Source organism: Cyclopterus lumpus, chromosome 21 (genome assembly GCF_009769545.1).
Source record: "Cyclopterus lumpus isolate fCycLum1 chromosome 21, fCycLum1.pri, whole genome shotgun sequence".
NCBI lineage: Eukaryota > Metazoa > Chordata > Actinopteri > Perciformes > Cyclopteridae > Cyclopterus > Cyclopterus lumpus.
Window position 1 is genome coordinate 21,662,915 of NC_046986.1, and position 21,397 is coordinate 21,684,311.

Genomic DNA, 21,397 nt, shown 5'->3' on the forward strand with positions numbered 1-21,397 from the left:
GCTCTCGATCGCTCCGCTCCGCTCCTGAAAACCCCCGGCCCGGCGACTCAAAGTGCCGTTAGATCCCGAGTTTGACCCATTGTGACACGTGGCGATGGCGCCGTGTCGCATTATCATCCATCCAGATCCTGTAAGTGTAACCCCTGTGACCTTGCTGGAGGTGTCGATGCTAATCTCTGTGGAGGATCTGATGGGAAAGGGCTCCTTGATGGGTCTTTAATGAGCCTTAACCATACAAGCTGCCCCGATCATGACTGACTCAACAGCTGTTACCCGCACGTTTGCAATGCAAGCAAACACATGTGAAAAGCTGTTGTTGTTTAAAACAAATAGCATTTAAAGCAACAAATCATACACATAACACAGTGGCGTCCGTCGATTTTTCATCCGCAGCAGTGCTGCATACATTTGCACATATTTATATTAGGCGTCTGCTTTTGGCCAATGGGCAGTAACTGCGCGTCAAGTTTCCAACTAGGTCCCATTTTAACGAGAGGACATTTAGTCCCAATTGATTAACCTGGAGGCTCTGTGAGGAATCAGAAATGTGTGCTAGCTGTAGGAGAATGCACTAGACCACACAATCGATGCTCGTTTCCAATTGTTGTCTCATTTCATCCAACCAAAGCGTGTTTTCACCGCTGAAGACGAGTCTCACCGATTGTCTTTCGGTCTGGACCAAATGGGCACAATGCAAACGTCCCACTTGGCGGGGCGCGTTTTAATCAACCCTTTCCGGCACTTCCATTCTGCGGGTTCGGAAGCCGGTCAGCAGCGGCGCAATTTAACAGTTCAGTCGATGTGTTCATCCGGAATAAGCGGGGCATTGTATCATTTTTTTTTGGGGACAATTCTGGCCGGGGAACGCACTGATCCGATTCTAGTTGTTTGTATTTGGCCAACACGGGTTTAAGCGTTCTGGATGGGATATCCGTAACAGGCGACAATGCGACGCGCTATGCAATTACATTTTATGTTGAGCATTGCTTTGTCTTGCAAGAGGCTGGAGCCAGAAGCACACACAGGCCGCACAGCTGGAGAGCCATTCTCCGAGTGTCGTTTATAGTCAGTCATTTGCAGCAGGCGCACGATCCTCTTTGTGTGTGTGTGGGGGGGGGGGGAACAAGCTTCAGACTCAACCGTGCAACAACAGTTATTTATTGTGTTTCCTTCTCACACATCTGGACCTGAGCCGGCTGGGATAACCCCTCGTGAAAGTAATTAGTCTTGATGAGATTTGATTGTTTATTGCTCGTCTCGTGTCTGCATGAGTACTCGAGTTATGTTTTATATTTATTTTTTTTCTTCTCAAAACAGTCCCATTTATTTCTTCCGGTTTTTCAGATATGCAACTAAATTGTTAGATATTCATGGCTGAAATGTCAATCGCACGCTGCCCTTTTCCGATTCCTAAGTGCCGTAGTTCTCTCTGGTGGTCTGGACAACAAGATGTTCATCACATCACATCCTCTTATGGTTTGCGCTCAGCCCCGGAGCTTGTGGTGAAATAGGGTAGATGGTGGTCTTCACGATCTGTCACGACTAGAAGGTATCGTGTCCTCCCGTTCCCATATCTCATCATTGCTGCAGGAACCCGTCTTTAGACCCGCCTCTCCCTGTCTGCCTCCTGGGGGCAGCCAATCATTAGGCTTCGAGCGGGATTCTGAAGAGAAATCTTTGGCCATGGGGCATCAGTGCAGAGCTCGATCAATAGCCACTCTTCTGGATCCCAGATCAACGCCAGACCAGTATGCATTACCTTTCGTGGGTTGTTGTTGTTGTCAGCGCAAGCAATTTGGGGACTGAGCCCGTTGACGGAGCACCGTATAACTGCACCTTTACCACTGGGCTTAACATCAATGCCTTGTGTTGTTCTTTTTTGTTATAATCAAATGTGCAACTGTGTTTCCTTTTTTATAACGCTGATATTTACTGATAAACGTTCTTTAAAATACCACCTCTGTGTTCGTCGTGCTTATCAAACGACGGTTACACAAGCCGTCACCTCACAGCATATGCTTTTCCTCCCCTCAGGTGCTGCGTGTCGTGCGTTTGATTAAGATCTCCCCGGCTCTGGAGGACTTTGTGTACAAGATATTTGGTCCGGGTAAAAAGCTCGGCAGCCTGGTGGTGTTCACAGCCAGCCTCCTCATCGTCATGTCGGCCATCAGCCTGCAGATGTTCTGCTTCGTGGAGGAGCTGGACCGCTTCACCACGTTCCCCAGGGTAAGGAACCCCTCACGCTCACCCTGCCACCGAGAGGGCAACCCGCATGTAGTGGCTTTGGTGATCGGGCATTCAGCTCATTTCTTGGATGCATTTTGACATGCGTTCTCTCAGGTAAACTGTGCATGAATGAATCACGACTTGTTTGAAATCACACACACCGAAGCACACTTGGGTGATTCATTGAACAGATTGGGTCTAAATAACCAATAACGGTAACTTTCAGCCAGCAGACCGTCGAAGTGTCACGTAACTTCTACAACGGCACTTCCGTGGTTATTTTGACCCAAAACGACGATCTTTTTCTAAACCTAACTAAGTAGTTTCGTTGACTATACCTAACTGAGTTGTTTTCCTGTGAAGACGGAAGTTTATTTTGAAAAAAAAACAATAACAACAATAACTATTGTAGGAAACCGCACAAAAAATGAGGAGTAACTGTTGGTTGGGCAGCCTGCGGACCGGTGAATTAGGATACGTTGCAGCAGGATGTCATTTCCTCTCTTTTCATTGTGTTATGCAATGCTTCCTGTGAGTGAGTGACTGCTGCCTATCAGATGGCAATGCATCTTTCCTTATAACAGTGGTTCTCAAACTCTTTTCTGCCATGCCCCTCATGTGACTCCTCCATTTGTGCTTTTTTCAAATAATAGAATAAAGAAAATTGCAATCACTTCCAAGTAAACCAAATTTGCAATGACTTTGTTAGAATAATGCAAATAAAGTTATACATGTACTGGCAAAGAAATAGCTTATTGTGGCTGTAATTAACCTGGTTTGCACTGGATATCTTTTCAAGATAATAACAATAAAGTGCAACCTGTGAACACCTAAACAAAACAAGTTCAAACATTTGGCAATAAAGAGTTTTACACTGCATACATTTTAAAAACAATAATGTGCCACCTGTGCAAAACAGAATTAGTGCAGTGTGTCACGTTTTATCAGCGTTAGCGGCTGCAATGAGCCGGCTTTCCAATACAAATCTTTTTTCAACCTGTTTGCAGGCTTGATACGGCCACTCTCAATTCATGCTCAGGTTACGCCTCATGCACAAGCGTAACCGGTTAGCGCTGTAACGTAAACATGTATACGAAGGTACAGGCGTTTCTCCATGTATTTATTAATGATTTAGTTGTATGTCCGTGTACTTTGAACTTGTGTAATATGTGAAGTTCTCAATAAAAGGTCTTTCTACATTTCCTCCCACTGCGCCCCACTAGTTTGAGAACCACTGACTTATGCACTCAAATGCTGCATTTTTTTTGTTTAGTTTCGGTCTTTGTCGACTAAGATTTATTTACCCGGTTAGTCATTGCTTTTTCACGCTTAACGACTTATTTCCAAGAAACTGAACATCTGTTAAAAAAAAAAAAAAAACAGATTCAAAGTGGTGCTTTTTGTGTGATGCTTTGTGGAGAAACTCGATCAAAATCAATGAATTGATTGGTCGACAACATCGTACGTGTGTCAGTCGACTGAGAATTTCTTTGTTCGAGGACAGCCCTCGAGTTTTTCTTTTTATTCTTATTTTATTTAGCCAGCATTTTCAGGCCACATCCGCAGTTATTCAGTGGGAGCCGTCTGATTTTCAAATGGCGTCGTTTTTGCCCGCACATATAAAGCCTGGTAGATTCAACTCTTTTCTGAATGAGCCCTACTGTTCAAATGGGTTTTGCTCTCAGGGAGACATGCGATGCAGTTAAATCGGGACATGCGGGCCGAATTTGAAATGCACTCCATACAACACTTATGAATTCATGCGAGCGGCTCCAGAGGGACGCCTCAGACAAGTAGCAGGGAGGCCTGCAGATGTCGATGATGGGCCGCGCGACGAGGTCGACAGATGTGGTCCCTCCTTTGACTTCTAAGTGCTCCTGAGCCGCTCTCTCTCTCTCCCTCTCTCTCTCTCTCTCATTAGCCTCATCTTTCCATCCTGCTTCTTTTTTTTTTTTTTTTTTCCTCCTCACCCCCTCCAACATTTCACCGATCCCAGGCACAGCGGGGGACACCAGGGGGTTGCTCGTCAACAGATGCCACTTGTATGCTCGCTCTCATTTTTATCTCCTCGTCTCTGTTACTGCCCTGCACCTCATGTGCACACAGACGCACGCCGCATCATAGTTAATGATGTTTGGCTGTCTTCCCCCCCTCCATCCCCATGGGCAACGACCTGTTGCTGGGTTTATCTTCATCTGCTGTGACGTGGGGGATGTTGGAGGGGCTGAGATGCTAAGGAGGAGGCGCAGGCGAGCCATTTGACTACACAGTGTTGCAGCTTGCTCTTCCCTACACTTTTATTTGACCTCTGCCACGTCAATGAGAGGGGCAGCCGGACAGGAACAAGAATGGCTCCTTACTTTCAATCTCCTTTCTCTGTCTTGTATTTCAAAAATGGTTGGCTCGAGAGGAATGGTCAGAAAGGGATCAGCTGTGTAAAAATATTTGTCCCGCAGCGCAAAAAAAAAAGAAAGCATGTTTCAAATGTCAGATCCTTCTGCTTCTCGGTGTAATGTCCTCGCCGTCTCTGCCTGCCTCTCCCTCTCCTCGTCCTCTCTAGCCCTTTGCCTCTGTCGCTCCCTCTTATCCTGTGCTTTCCTCCCTGCAGGCATTCATGTCCATGTTCCAGATTCTAACCCAGGAGGGCTGGGTAGATGTCATGGACCAGACTCTAGTGGCTGTAGGTCACATGTGGGCTCCGGTCGTAGCCATTTACTTCATCCTCTACCATCTGTTCGCCACCCTGGTGAGGAGCTCACTGTGTCGTTTCAAATGTGAAAGGTCAAATAAGTTTCAGTGCAGTCTTCTATTCACACTCCTGTTATTGGTTTGGTCAGTAAAAGCAGAGTTGGTAAAACAGGAGACCCAAATAGTTTTCTTTATGCATCCAATTCGTGCCCCCACTTCAGGCGGTGTGCTCTCAAGTGCTACATCTAATCACAGTTGATCAGACTTGCAGGAGAAAGAAGTGCTGACATTTCGGCGGTTTGAGCCCCTCCGAATATGGGCAGCGATCAGACAACAGACGGTCTCAGGATGACTCGCAGCTCACCCCAGACCAGACAGGATGGCCTCCAGAACAGAACAAGCAGCGAATGCAATTACTAGGCAGACTTTGTACTTTTGAAAAAAAGTCTCATTTCAATAACGGCGATGGGGACTAGTGACACTAAGTCAAGTCAAAGTTTATCAGAGCCCGATATCACAACACATGCATCAAAGGGCTGCACATGTATTAAATACAGCAATATTAGCGGAGCACACAGACATGAACTTTATACGCGAAGCATTAAAAAACTGAAAATAGTTGACGGTGCCGGGAATCAAGTCCCCCAGAGATCTGATTATGGAGGTAAAAAAACCTAATTTGTCTTGAGAAAGGTCCCTGTGGCCGCGACATCTTTTAAAAAATGTGCTAACTTTGATACTCACAGCATTAATATAGCAGCAGACAACTATTAGCCATGTGTAGATCTAATGGAGTAACGTCTTCCTGAGCAGAGAATTAAGTCGCTCTCCCTCTTTGGTTGAGCCGAGCTTCTTGTGCTCTGCTGTCACAGCCGTGCTTTGAGTGCATGTGGTCGTGCCCACCCGGCGAGCTAATGGCCGCTGCTCTGCACTGCGCTCATACGGCCGTTACAGCTTATACGCCATTGTAGCAAAAGCTCACAGAGCTAACACTGTTAGCCTGGTTAGCACCTTTTAGCTACGAGCCGGCGACTCAGCGCATTGCATGTTGAGAGCCGCTGAGAGCACCTCAACCTTTTAAACGAGTCAATGCAAAGGTGGAGTCTGTGCAGGAATTGTTAATTTTTTTTGGGAACGTGCGTTATGTTCTCATGCATATTTCCACTTGCATTTTAGATTCTGCTCAGTCTTTTTGTGGCTGTCATCTTGGACAATCTGGAGTTGGATGAAGACTTGAAGAAGCTCAAACAGGTAAGAAGTGTTTGTAAATGATGTCAAGTGCAACCACTCGGATCCATTAAGGGCAATCGTTATTTGGGAATGGGAACAGCTCGATTACAAATGCAGGGAATTAGCAACTAAACAATGACCATCTGAGTTAGTGGTCATCTTGAAAACAGATTCTGCCTTCATATGCACAATCTGTAGGCGACGGGACAAGATGCTGGTTTCCGTAGTGTTGGCACAGGCTTTGTGAAAAGTGTCAATCTCACAACCCAACGGCTAACTTCTGACCACGGTTTTGTTTATTGATGAGCTATACAAGCTAAAAGTAGGTACCGCTAATATACGAACAAAATGCAACGCTCCACCTCGACGGGCACATTTTCTTTTGGGGGGGGGGGTGAAAAGTTTAAGACAAATGAGATAAGGTTTCTAGAAGTTTCTTGTTCTCCAGGAAGGGTTGTTAACAAGTTCTGTGTGTGTGTGTGTGTGTGTGTGTGCGTGGTTTTCAGTTAAGTCTTGGACCGTTTATACTGCAGGACCGAGGACTGTCAATCACCTCTTCAATAGAGTTCTGTTCCGCTCTGCTAATCCAACCGTGGCCGTGCGACATGGCATTGCCGGGCTTAGTCACTGTGGCTGGTTTATCACAATGTTAACACTCCTCTCTGGTCGTTACATTCGGTGCCTTGAAGTGATGAATGACACTGTTTTTTTTTGTCATTTAAAATGTAAATATTTTTTTTGTACAGGAGTGCTGCGAGCGTGATTAGTTTGACATTTGAGATGTCTGCTTGTGCTCGTCAGCTTGGCGAGAGCAGCTTTTGGTCACATCACTTTAAGGACATGCCGTTTCCTTTCCTACTTGTGCAATGTTGAAACAGCTGACGGTGATGGTTTCATCCCGTAGACATGGGCACCCCCGTGCATTCCTTAGGAAAGCTTCAATCGATTTTGATTTGCATAAATTTCCCTTTTTTTAAATTAATCATATGTAGCAAGATATTTAGGCCAGCATGAATTCCAGTACAACGGCTCTCTTTCAGTCAACATTGTGACCAGTTAGAATAACAAAGTAAACACATTTAAAATCCAGTTTGATCTGGACGGCTAACTGATTCGCTTGCCATTTCTGCTCATTGTTTGCGGCCACGTTTTATTTAACAGCTGAGCCCTTTGAGTGACTGCATTCATTTGGCGGAGCTTTTTTTTTTTCCTCCACAGTTGAGTAAGTGGACAATTAATTTTGATAAAGCAAGACCCATGTTGTGTGAAAATGCTGCCACCTATACACACACACACACACACACACACACACACACACACACAGACACAGTCAGACGGGGCCTCGGTGCTCAACTGATGAACCAGTTTCTGCCATCAAATGAAGTGCAGATGAACCTCTATGGGGGGGGGGGATTGTTTTTTTGAACGGTCACAAAGAGATTAAAGCCCCCGGTCAGTTCACGTTGGTAGCCGTACAGTACGATACTTTATGAAATAATCTACTGTATAAGCTCACTGACATTAACAGGTTTGCACACACACACACACTCACATGCTCACATAAACGACATGCACTCACAGCCGGCTGGCAAGTCTCAGCTTGCCTGGCCAGGTTATTTCCCACCCACAGCTGAGTGATTAGGCGCAGCGACTGTAAAATTGCCTATTTTACAGGTGCTTCAATCACAGATACGGAGGCTGCATATAAATAGGGCCGTAGATTGTGATCACGCGCCCACAAGAGAAAGCTTCTGCAAACATTTGGCAAGAGGCCCAATGACACGGCCAACGCTTTTATAAAAAAGCGGGCTTTGAGGGATGAGAAACCAATTACAGTGCATGTGATGCATCTTCTTTTCTTCTTTTGGCCGCTGTTTGATGAATGACTTCATTGAGTTGGTAATGTTTCTGATTTGTCCTTAAAGTGACCATGGCAAGCTCTTTAAAAAAAATAAAAAAAGATAATATATACAGTATCTTCTACTCTCAAAAACAGTGATAATTAAGTAGGTGTTTGATAGACATCAATCAGTATTAATAATAATATTGAAACGTTGACGGTTTGACACACAATCTATGTGTGTGTTCGCTCCCCTTAGACATTTTTTAATCCTTTCTTCTTCACAGTTGGTCGAACACACAGACCGTGGTGGTGTTCAAATTAATTGCAAATAATGGGATGACAAATTGAAGCCGAATAAACTATTCAAATAGCGAGTACATGCCAATCACACACACACACGCACCTGTGCGTGTGTGTGTGTGATGCGGGGGGAGGGCTTGCTTGCTTGCTATACACAAGTTGACAATACAGGGAATAATGTATGACGTTGCATTGTCGCTGGCACAATTAGTGGCGTTTATTGGATAAATGAGCCGATCACAGTTCACTGGCACGCCGAACGTTGACGTTTGGAGACGCTGTGGAGCAAATGTTGACAGCTGGTGACGGGTTATCTGGCCCCTGACATCCCTCTCCCCGTCACACTCCACACTATCAGCGGAAAGAAAAGCAGTCAAATGGCTCACCTCACACGCCATCGTGTTTCACTTCTGCCCGTGAAAGACTCCCAATGCAGCAGCCGTGTGTGTGTGTGTGTGTGTGTGTGTGTGTGTGTGTGTGTGTGTTCTTCAAATTAATTGCCATATATGTTTGAGTCCCCGCCGATGTCATGTTCGATGTGACATTCGTTACACACTTATTATGCAGTACCTTCAGCGTAGAAAGACTTTATTCATTTAGCACTTTGGAGTAGCCTTGTACATCTCCATGTGCAGTCACACTAAAGGTTGAACCGATTAGAATTTGGTGGTCAAAGGTCACTGTGTGAATTCATATGCTAATTGTGATGATTTCACACAAATGTCAAATAGGATAAGATGATGAAGTGATGACATTTCGGGCGGACATGGATGGAAAATGCAACATGAATTCTAGTACCGTTGTTGTTCAGTCAGCCAAAAGACGCCTCGCCCTTCTTGGGAATTAATTTCACTTTAACCCATAACCGGTCATTAAAACAGTCCCGTGAGTACGCTACTGAAGTACGCTACAGTGTCTGAGTATAAAAAGGGAAAGACCTGTCATTGAGTCATAACCACAGAAATAGAAAAGGAGTAGAACCGACGCTCCCATTCAAATTTAACACAGCAGGACGCTCACAGTAGCGGACATTTGTACGCGTGCTGTTGCAAAGAACGTGCAGGTTGTTTCCGTACCAAACAAACGTGCGGCGCGACGAGTGACACCAGCGTCTGCCATGCACGTTGTCCCTTTCACACAGACATCGGCTGTGTCCCGATTCAGATGGCCCGTTATCGTCTCTGTTGGCCACCAAATGAAAATCGATGTAGCCTCGGTAATCAGAGCCGGCGGACATTTTTATGCGAACCATTGCCGTCGCGGCCGCTAACTTCCGTATGAACTAAACCGATTCACGGCGAGTGGTGGGCTCTCTGAGGAGAGGTTTTGCGGTAACAAGTACGAAGAGCTAGATGAGTGACAACTGTGTTCGGCTAATTTTCTGGAACCAGTGTAGCATTTCAATATTGCGTAATTAGCAAGCTAGCAATCTAACTAGCAGACAGCTGACTCGTTGGATAGCTTGCTAATTCCACCACGCTACACCTGTTACAGTAAATGTGCTCAACAGTGGGCCGCTGGGTCCAACGTGGAGAAGAACAAGTTAGTTTCCTGGTTAATTTAGTTACCAAGAGCTGCATCCGAGCTGGGACGCCACTGTCACGGATGTGTGCTGTCACCATTGTAACTAACAATTGCCTTTTTTCTTTGCAATAGTCAAATGACCACGGCAAAGGGTTCAATGTTCGTTCTACTCCTATTCCATTTCTATGGTCGTCATCATGATGTCATCGGGGCTGATTTATGTTTCCATCTGCCACTCCGTGTGTGTGTGTGTGTGTGTGTGTGTGTGTGTGTGTGTACATCTTGGTTAAGTTCTAGGTCTAAGTTTAGTTCACGGTCTAGGTTTAGGTTAAGGATATGATTAGGTTGGGAGCAATTATGATTAGGGTTAGGTCTCCAGTCAATGTAATGTCCTCAAAAACACAACTTTGTGTGCACATGTCTGCAGCTGATTTGATAATTCAATTCAATTCAATTCAGTTTATTTTGTATAGCCCAATATCACAAATTACAAATTTGCCTCAGAGGGCTTTACAATCTGTACACATACGACATCCCTGACCTTTGACCTCACATCGGATCAGGAAAAACTCCCCAAAAATAACCTTTGACAGGGAAAAAAGGGAAGAAACCTTCAGGAGAGCAACAGAGGAGGATCCCTCTCCCCGGATGGACAGAAGCAATAGATGTCATGTGTACAGAATGAACAGAGTTACATAAACACATTACATGAATATGACAATGTATGAATGGAACTCCAATCCATGAAACAGAAGGAGGTAGAGAGGAGGGGGGGGGGCGGGGCATCAGCAGGGCCAACGCGGGAGGCCGGCTCACCAGGCATCAGACACCTCCAGGTCCAATGGACCCTATGAGACGTGAAGTCACAAAGACTCCGGGGAGGAAGCAGAGTTAATAAGGTGCAATGGAGAGATGTAAATTCATCCATAAGTAGAGAGAGAAGAGGAGATAGGTGCTCAGTGTATCCTAAAACATCCCCCAGCAGCCTATAAGCCTATAGCAGCATATCAAGGGGCTCAACCTGATTCAGCCCTAACTATAAGCACTATCAAACAGGAAAGTCTTAAGTCTATTCTTGAATGAGGTGACTGTGTCTGCCTCCCGGACTGAAAGTGGAAGCTGGTTCCATAAAAGAGGAGCTTGATAACTGAAGGCTCTGGCTCCCATCCTACTTTTTAGGACTCTAGGAACCACATAATGACATAATCAATAAGTCATATAGCTCAAACCATCTGTCATCGTTTGTATGCTGATTTGCAGCACCTCCTTCCAGGGGATGACTTGCATCTGTCACCCTCGACGGACCATTCGTCTTGATTTGGTTGTCCCATCTAAGAGCCAAAGCTTGAGGCATCAGGAGACGCACAAAGGCTTGTGGGTAGTTGCACTGTGATCAGCAGATTGTCGGCTCGCCGCCCAGGTTGCTTTAATGTTGTGTGATGTGAGCCGCTGGCAAGTGATACAGTTTTGAATCCACGCAGGAATTATGTGTTTTTGTCAACACACACACACACACACACACACTTGCCTGTACATATACATGAAGAGTGGTCATTAATAATTAGGGAATAAAGAGTAAGCTAATGAGTTTATTCTACCATACTGATGAGCCAGGAGCACTGAGGAAATAGGGAATCCTTAATGACACACACACATACAGATGTGTGTGCGCCAGTGCATGCTCCACTCATCACTGTTGATTAGGATAATGCATTTATTGCGTGGAATTAGCTTTGCTGGATTTTTTTTTAATGAAATGAAGTCTGGGACAGGAGAAGGGTAGACAGCAGAGGAAAGCAGAAGTGAAGGGAGGAAGTACACGCACACACACCCACACACACATACACACACACACACACACACTCCCACAGGTGTCTTTCTGCTCATAGCTGATGTGAGACTTGGAAGAGTGCTCATGAAATGTACTTCTCAAACATGAACAGTGTGCAGCGGAAACTGGTTGATTTCTCTTGTGCCGCTCCTATTTCTGCGACCTCAAGGTCAACGATCAGCCCCCTCCAGCAGGTAAAGGTCGGCCTTGCTAACGGCTGGGAGTTGGTCTCCATTCAAGTACGTCGTCTGAAACGCAACTAGGTATCGGGGGAAATAATCTATACCACATGCAGCTTGTGTGTGTGCGTGTGAAAGTGCGAAAGTGCTTTGTAAAAATTAAAGCCCTAATTAGAAAAATCTGCTATCTTAGAATTATACGTGAACTAATGAGCAGTCCAAGGTTTCTTGCGTTGTTATACAATGAAATACATCATTTTATGTTATTATATATTTTATTTTATTTTTTATTCTGGGGGATGATGAAGAATAGGAAACCACCCTTTTGGAGTCGAGGCACTGGTGGTGCTGGATACCTGGATGTGCATGGAACCTCGAAGGACGAGGGAAGGACGGTTTTGCAGTGACGTGATTGGCTGATGGCGATTGTGGCAAGATCTGCTTGGTTTAACCCAAAGAAAAAGCGTGAGAGGAGAGAATTGAGAATGAATTACGTCTAAAGATAAAAGTCTTCCTGATTTAATTTATATGCTGAGCTTTTTTTTTTTTCAAGATTTTATTTCAATAGAATTTCGACTCCTCAGCAAAGATTGTGCCAATTCATTCCCACAGCGTTACCGTGGAGATTTAAAAGTGAGACGTCATCGCAGTAATGGCGGCTTCTTTACTCGCCTACAACTGGAATTGTCGCAGTCGAACCACAATGCAGCCCTTTTTGGTTTAATTTTCGACTTCTTTTTTTAATCTACAAAATGTGTTTTTGGAGCTTTGTTGCTAAATTGTTGGATAATTAAGAGTTGAGGAAAGGCATTTTGTTGCATTAACTTGCCACGTAACCTCAGCTGGCCGTAAAATTGCAGACAGTCTCACATCCAACATGTCAAAGTGCCAGAGGAAGACAACAAGAGACGGCCAATAGCTGCATCGAAAATAAAAAACGTTTTTACTGGCCGATCCATTCATCTGCGGCGTCATTGGTCAGTGGGCATTGTGATGCTCGAGACTGATGGGCCATCACCATCAAACAAATCATTTATCTTCCCACAGAGCAATGTCTGCAGGACCGAGGGGAGGTGCAGGAAGAGGGGAAACTGTTTATCCTGTGCCGCTAGATATCAACCAAATAGAAATAAAAAAGGTGTTTACCCCTAAGGCCAGTGATGATGATGATGATGGTGGTGGTGGTGGTGGTGGTGGTAATGTGTGTATCTGTGTGTGTTTAAGAATTGTCAGCGGTGATATATTTTGCGCAAGCATTTCTCTGCGTGCGCACACACACACACACACACACACACGCACACACACTCTCACACTCTTTTTTGCATTTCTGTTTGTGCGAAAGTGGAAATGTCTGGCAATCAAACAGGTCCTCGGGCCAGGAAGATGAGTCACGACGAACACATTTGGGAAATGGTTGAAACGGAGCAAACAGAAAAGCTAGACCGACAGCGAGAGCAGCTAGAAGCGTAGAGCTATACCTTCTTCATCTACAGTCTGTTTGCAGACAAACTGACATTTGAATCCTTTGCATGCTGAGCTCTGAGACCTCTCACTCGCTCTTTTGACATTTCCTCTTCCTCTCTTGCAAAGTCTTCTTTCTGACTCTCACAAACAGAGAGGTGAGGCAGTAGCAGTGCGAGTGTTCAGATGTATGTCCTCTTAGTCCACGGGCCAGACCCGATATCCGGACTACGTACTAAGTTGTTAATATGGCCAATGTGAGTAAATTGATATATGATAGCATTTCCACAGGAGCAGCTTTTTGTGTTTATTGTATATTTTGTTATTTTCCCCTATTTGCTTGATTACAGCTATGTAAATCTTGAAACTAAGGCAATTAAAATAATCAATCAGTTGTAATCAAAGCAATGGGTTTAAATATGCGTACACATTTTGTGGCTTTGAAATGGAAAAATGAGCTGTTAAAGTAGTGGGAAAAAAAGCCTCAAGTTATTCGTATATTGCTTTATAAAACTCTGCATAAAAGTTGATGCCCGTGCGTGTCAGCTTATAACGAGGGTTATAAATGTCTGTTGACTTTATGCCCTTAATGTAACCAAAATGAGGCACTTATTTTTCGGTATGGGTTGAAATGATGAGGAACACAAAACAATGCCAGATATGTGTGTGGGGTAATTGTATTTTACAAATGGTGAAATATGAGAGAAATAAACCCACACAGAACATATCTTGTTCCTGATTCCTTAACAGCAGCTTCTACTAACTCTGCTGACCCCTAGTGGTTCACCGTCTCACCTGCAGCGGTGACGTACAGGTGTGCTCGAGGGTGTGGTCAGTACTCCATGACATCACACAGTGGGCAGTCACACTGGTCTTCAAGATGGATTAAAAGAGAAAAATCAACTTTTAAATTAAAGGAATTCTTACCAAAAATGTTATGTGTTAATGGTAAATAACTGATATATTGGCCAGCTAGTGGTGTAACGGATGCTGTTGATCCGTACGGATCCCCCCTCGTGGTTCGGCACGCATGATAACCGACGATTAATTACACAGTTTAACGATAACCATCAGTGTGAAATAAAGTTTTTCCTGAAAAATGCATCAGAACAGAACGTTCATGCTTTTCTTGTTGCCGATCTCTGATTTTGGTGAACAACTTAATGCGTGTTTATATTGACGGTACGGTGGCAGCACCTCTAACGGCTGACCAACCATTCAGTTACATAATGATGCCTTCAAGCTCTGTTCAGTGAAAATGAGTATTGGGCGAGGGTAAATTATAATGTCATCACGAAGTGTTTACATGCAATCTCGTAAAATGTAGTGCTGTTCGAAGGAGATGTTTTCACAACAACATAAAATGGACATTAGAGATGAAATATGAGCTGTTATCATAAGATATAAAAAGATTAGAATACATCATTAAAACTACTAATGATGATTTGTTTTAATCCATAAAAATACCATCTTTTTAATTTGAATTATGTGTTTTTATTAGGAACATATACATGCAAAATCTCTCTAAAAAATTAAAAGGATACCATTTATAATTTGTATTGATTTACACCAGCGGTTGAAATTATTTTTGGGATAAATGGAGCCATGTAGACCAACTACTATAATAAAACAACAAAGGGATCCGAATCTGCCAATATGGATCATCAATGATCGGCAATTAATCTGGGATTTCTAAAAGTTATATTTACTCCCTTTTTTCTTTTGTGCTGGTCCGATCTGTTACTTTTGTGGTCCGTTGCAACGCTATGGCTTACATTATCTGATTTTACAGTACAGTACCAATATATGTATGCATCTCAAAATACAGCCTTAGTTGGGCTCTATTTTGGCAGCAAGAAAAGAGGAACTGATCTCAGCTGATCTGAGATTTTGTTTGTCAATTCAATTCAATTCAGTTTATTTTGTATAGCCCAATATCACAAATTACAAATTTGCCTCAGAGGGCTTTACAATCTGTACACATACGACATCCCTGACCTTTGACCTCACATCGGATCAGGAAAAACTCCCCAAAAATAACCTTTGACAGGGAAAAAAGGGAAGAAACCTTCAGGAGAGCAACAGAGGAGGATCCCTCTCCCCGGATGGACAGAAGCAATAGATGTCATGTGTACAGAATGAACAGAGTTACATAAACACATTACATGAATATAAGAGAGGAGGACGGACGCCCTGCCTTCATTCCCTGGAAATTGCTTCTTAGTAATGTAGCTGTCGGCCCCGTTGCATTGGGTTCACATGTCCCCAGCAGCCCCTGGCCTTCATTATTCCAGAGCCAGACCCACAACGGTTTTGTTAAAAGGATTTCCCCTGCACACTCTCAAAGATGATGATTGTTGGTGTAAAAATGAGATCCCCCAGATCATCCGCCCGTGAGAGATTCACTTAAAAGCTTCAGAAATGATAAAGCGGACTCGCTGTGCCTCATAACCACGTCGCCATCTAGTGCGAGGTCCACGTACACACACCGTTTTGAATTATGACCCGTTGTTGCTCAAGGATTTATGGCCGGAGCGGACAAACGGGCGTTTATTAATTGTGTGCCTCTTTGCGCTGGTAGAGGTCCATGTGGGCATCAGTCACAGGGTGACGGATGATGATGATGATGATGATGATGGCTTCTCTTTCTCTCAGATATGTATTATCAGTTTAACAGACGGCTCACTACCAGATGAGCATCCTCAACACGGCGGGAGGTTCAACAGGCCCCCCCTCCCCCCCGCTCTGCAAGTCGCAACTCATTCTATTCATTTTATTTTGTATTGCCCAAAATCACAAATTTGCCTCAGAGGGCTTTACAATCTGTACACATAAAAAAAAAGTGAAGAAACCTTCAGGAGAGCAACAGAGGAGGATCCCTCTCTCCCGGATGGACAGATGCAATAGATGTCATGTGTACAGATGAACAGAGTTACATAAACACATTACATGAATATGACAGACATTTATGAATAATGAGTAATAGGCATGGACCACGATCCAGAACTCCACAATCGATGAAACAGAAGGAGGTAGAGAGGGGGGGGCACGGAGGCAGGAGGCATCGCGAAAGAGGCCAGACCAATGAGACCAGGCCCTTGAGGCAGGAGGCACAAAGGAGGCAGGGCCATTGGGAAGAAGGCCAGGGGCAAGGAGTCAGGACCCAGGACCAGCTTCAGACACAGCCAGACCCTCTGAGGCGAGAAGGCACTAAGGGAGACTCCGGGGAGGAAGTAGAGTTAGTAAGGTGCAATGGAGAGATGTAAATTCATCCTTAATGAGAGAGAGAAGAGGAGATAGGTGCTCAGCGTATCCTAAAACTCCCCCCAGCAGCCTATAAGCCTATAGCAGCATATCAAGGAGCTGGACCAGGGCAAACCTGATTCAGCCTTAACTTTAAGCACTATTAAAGAGGAAAGTCTTAAGTCTATTCTTGAATGAGGTGACTGTGTCTGCCTCCCGGACTGAAAGTGGAAGCTGGTTCCATAAAAGAGGAGCTTGATAACTGAAGGCTTTTGCTCCCATTCTACTTTTTAGGACTCTAGGAACCACAAGTAGCCCCGCATTTAGTGAGCGCAGCTCTCTAGTGGGGCAATATGGTACTACAAGCTCCTTAAGATATGATGGTGCATCACCAATCAAGGCTTTGTAGGTGAGGAGAAGAATTTTAAATGTGATTCTTGATTTTACAGGGAGCCAGTGCAGAGCAGCTAATACAGGAGTCATGTGATCTCTTTTCTTAGTTTTTAGTTCTTTGCAACATATCGATAGGTGCCGGTGCGGGGCGGCGTCTTCGTGCTTGTGCGCGCCGTCCACTCGGTGCCACAGTGCTCCGACTGTACGTTGTGTCAAGGAGAACATATAGTTTGATCAAGTGCCGTCTTGGAGTCTATGAATATCTTATTTTTTTTACGGCTTCCCACCATGGATTTCATTCTTTACGAGTTAACTGAGAAGCCCGTCCTCTAGGGCTGCAACAACGAATCGATAAAATCGATTAAAATCGATTTTTAACATAGTTGGCAACGAATTGCATTATCGATTCGTTGTGTCGCGCGATTATTACGCCACCCAATAAGATGCGGAGATGTTTGAGTATATAAAAAAACAAAAAAATTGAGTTGGGAGCCGAGAAAAGAAAAAAATCCGGTAGAGCAAAGACCATTAAAGAGACCCGTAACGTTGTGCGAGAACTAATGGTCATTTCCCCCGTGGTGGACGGCAGGTTTTACGGAGACAAGCCACGCCCCCTTTTCCTGCGGTTTATAGACAAGTGCGTCTTATTTATGTACAATTTCTTTTTTCTTTAAAAAAATTAGCAGGTGCGGCCTATAGATAGGTGCGCTCTATAGTCCTGAATTTACGGTACCTGTTACCTGTGCATTTTCTGGCACAGTTCTGTTGAATAAAGGGTTGGAAATTAATGTTTTTTAGTTTTTTTTATCCGATTCATCGATTAATTGAACAAATCGATTGTTAAAATAATCGTTAGTTGCAGCTACCGTCCTCCCATTTGCATGACTGGGCCGAATACTTATTTGGGGATTTAGTGGAGGAGAAGACGGAGGGGACAGAGATCAGAAGAGGAGAATCCCAATACAATGTGCTCTTATCTTTTTGAATGTCACCTCCAGTCTTTGCTCCGGGCTCTGTGCACGAAAACGCAGTATAAACACCCGTGTATAAAATTATATTTTTACATGGCCGTGATCACATGTTCACTTTCCTCCGATTGTCGCTCGATGCCTTCAGTAAACTTGACCGTTGAGTGTGGCGTAAACAAAGAATGGGAAGGGGGGGGGGGCGAACATGTACTACGGAATCTTTAAAAAGGGTTTGGACTGAATTGTGTTCTCAGTTTTTGTGCGCCAGGGAAGAAGCCTTGGTAGAACAATGTTGTACAAGGCGGGGATGAAAATTGTTTTAGTAAATATCTTAATTAACTTACTTACTACTACTATTACTTTGTGCCATTTTAGTCTTTTTTGTGTGTATGATGCTGTAAGACTATATTTTTTTGTAAATATGGATGACGCACAAAGACTGATATGGCTGTTTCCATGTAAGACGTAACAGTTAGCCAGCTATCTGGAACAAAATGCTCTTTGCTGACATCTGTAGCTATTTAATAGGTTTTTTTTTTGGGGGGGGGGGGGGGGGGTTTCCCCACATGCTTTGTACATGGAAGATGTTTGTAAAATAGCAATGTCTCGTAATCACATGTGGGATGGACTAAAATGTTTGTCTGAATTTATATTTGAGTGTGTAAGCTAAGGATGTCCCCATAAGACCTGGACCCAAAGGCCACGCATTATATGGCATGTGTATATATGCCTGTTGTTCCCGAGTGTTAGCGGTTTACAGGCCGTGTGGCTTTACAGCAGCTCCACAGCTCATTACCCGACTAATGAGAGGAGAGAGTGACCCTGCTAACTCGCTCTCCCACCACTGGGTGTTACGGCCTGACTGGCCCAAGGCCGGAGGGAACCCAACCCAGACCGTGAGACACGGTGTGCGTGTGTGCGTGCGTGCGTGTGTGCGTGTGTGTGTGTGTGTGTGCGTGTGCGTGTGCGTGTGCGTGTGCGTGCGTGTGTGTGTGTGTGTGTGTGTGTGTGTGTGTGTGTGTGTGTGTGTGTGTGTGTGTGTGTGTGTGTGTGTGTGTGTGTGTGTGTGTGTGTGTGGCAGCTCTGTGGCCAGTCCACCAAAGAAATGCTGCCTCAGTCAGTCAATAACTAGCACGTTATGCAAAAGAAAGCTTTTTTTTTCTTCTATATTATGGATTTTTCAAGTAAAAAAAAAAAAAGGTCTGCGAGGTTATTATTTTCTGCTGCCTCCTACAATTGGATCCGGTGGTCTCTTTGTTTTTTTTTTATCTCACTTGCAGGGCAGCTTGAAAAATCGGGATGTTTTTCTTGCTGCATGTGTTGAATAGATACGGGTCCAACCTCCACACAGGTTTACCATTCAGCCAGGTGCAGTTGTCGTCACTCCATCAGCATGGAGCTGCCTTGGAGAGGAAGACCTCAAGCTGTCTTGTGTGTTACTTATTATATATGAAGGTATTAGGCAACAATTCATCAGCATCAACAACTGCACCTACTCCACTGCTCCTCTGACTCAGGGCGTCCCCCAGGGTTCGGTGCTTGGTCCTCTTCTGTTCATCCTCTACCTGCTCCCTCTTGGTAACATCATACGTCATCACGGTCTCCTCTTCCACTGCTACGCTGATGATGTCCAGCTCTACATCGCCACAAAAGCCATTACCACTGCTACTCACTCCACTCTGACCAACTGCCTCACTGACATTAAATCATGGATGCAAACCAATTTTCTCAAACTCAACTGTGATAAATGGGATATGATCATCATCGGCCCCAAATCTCTCACCAAAACCAGTCACAACTTCTGCCTCACCATTGACAACTCCACTCTGTCTCCCTCCCCTCACATCCGCAACCTCGGAGTCATGTTTGACAGCAACCTCTCATTTGAACATCACATCAAACAAATCACCAGAACCTCCTTCTTCCACCTAAAAAACATTGCCCGTCTCCGCTCATCACTTTCCTCATCTGCTGCTGAAACTTTAATCCACCCCTTCATCACCTCCAGAATTGACTATTGCAATAGTATTCTTTATGGCACATCTTCCAAAATCCTAAACAGACTACATCCAGAACTCTGCTGCTCGCCTGCTCACCCACTCCCGTTCCCGTGATCACATCACCCCTGTTCTCCAGAGCCTTCACTGGCTCCCCGTCCCACAACGGATCCAATACAAAATCCTTCTCCTCACTCACAAAGCCCTCCATAATCAGGCCCCCTCCTACCTCACCGACCTGCTCCACCACCACACTCCATCCCGTCAGCTCCGCTCCTCTGATGCCGATCTACCTGTCCATCCCACATAGGACCAAGCACCGGACGTGGGGTGACAGAGCCTTCTCCATATCTGCCCCCTCCCTCTGGAACTCTCTCCCCAAACTCATCTGAGACTGCACTGATCTTTCCTCATTCAAATCGCAAATCAAAACCCACCTGTTCAGAACTGCTTTTAATGTGTGATTGTTTGTTTTTGTTTTTGTTTTATTATCAAGGTCCGAGCGACTCAGAAAGTCCCTATTTATTTGTTTTATTTGTTTTACCTGTATTTTAGCTATTCTTATTTATTTATTTTTAGCTTTTAGGATGTTTTAATTATGTGAAGTGTCTTTGAGTATTATGAAAAGCGCTATATAAATTAAATGCATTATTATTATTATTATTATTATTATTATTATTATTACCTTAACACAGTGTTGTTCTGCAGGGGTTTCATATTTTTAAAGCCCTTTTTTAAGATGCTTTCACTCCACTATGTATTAAGACTCTCCGGCTGCTTGTCTGAGGCCCCACCCCCCACCTTGATGAACTATGGCTGAATTGGCTCTAAAGCCAACGGTCAGCATTAGCTTTTCTTCCTCCCTCAGTGGCGGTTGGGGAAAGCTGTGGAAATCCACGAAAAGCTCCTCAGCTCAGCCGAGCCTGAAATTGACTCGAATGGAAGGGGGAAGGGGGGGGGAAGAGAGGGGGGAGAGGTGGCGGGTCACCTGAATGGGTCTCAAGGCGAAACACATTAGTCTCGGCTCCATTGTTACTCCGCCGTACACTAAATCTGGTTGGTGGCAAGCGAAGAGTGGTTTAGATCCACCAGCCGTTCACTGTGACATAAAGAGAAACACAGGGGCGTTTTCTCTCACACACACACACACACACACACACACACACACACACACACACACACACACACACTCGAACACACATGAACGAACACATACACAAACTTGGAAATAGTTTATTTTGGCCGCACAATTCCATTCCCACACAGTTGATATGGCAGACTAATCACACACCCATAGCAGATACAGAGCACACCATTAGACTTCATTTGGAGCCTTCATTTGGAGTTCCATGTGTCCATCACCACATGCCATTGGCTACCTTGCACGAGTTGTGATCCATGTGTTGCTACAAAAATATTGATTGGTAGCCACTTTCAGTGTATCGACTGAAATAAATATACTGCTCGTCACGCCCAGGTCGAGGTTTTTTGCAGCTCCCACAATATGGAACTCT

General features: G+C 44.5%; 1 protein-coding gene across 3 annotated transcripts in view; it reads left to right on the plus strand.

Annotated features, from left to right (window-relative positions):
* nalcn (sodium leak channel, non-selective) overlaps positions 1-21,397 on the plus strand; it is a 61,729-nt gene that overhangs the window by 23,495 nt on the left and 16,837 nt on the right. For all 3 annotated transcript variants that reach the window (XM_034561525.1, XM_034561526.1, XM_034561527.1), the window contains 3 exons: positions 2,035-2,226; positions 4,835-4,972; positions 6,091-6,165. In XM_034561525.1, the coding sequence (XP_034417416.1) occupies positions 2,035-2,226; positions 4,835-4,972; positions 6,091-6,165 (405 nt within the window). The remainder of the gene's footprint in view (positions 1-2,034; positions 2,227-4,834; positions 4,973-6,090; positions 6,166-21,397) is intronic.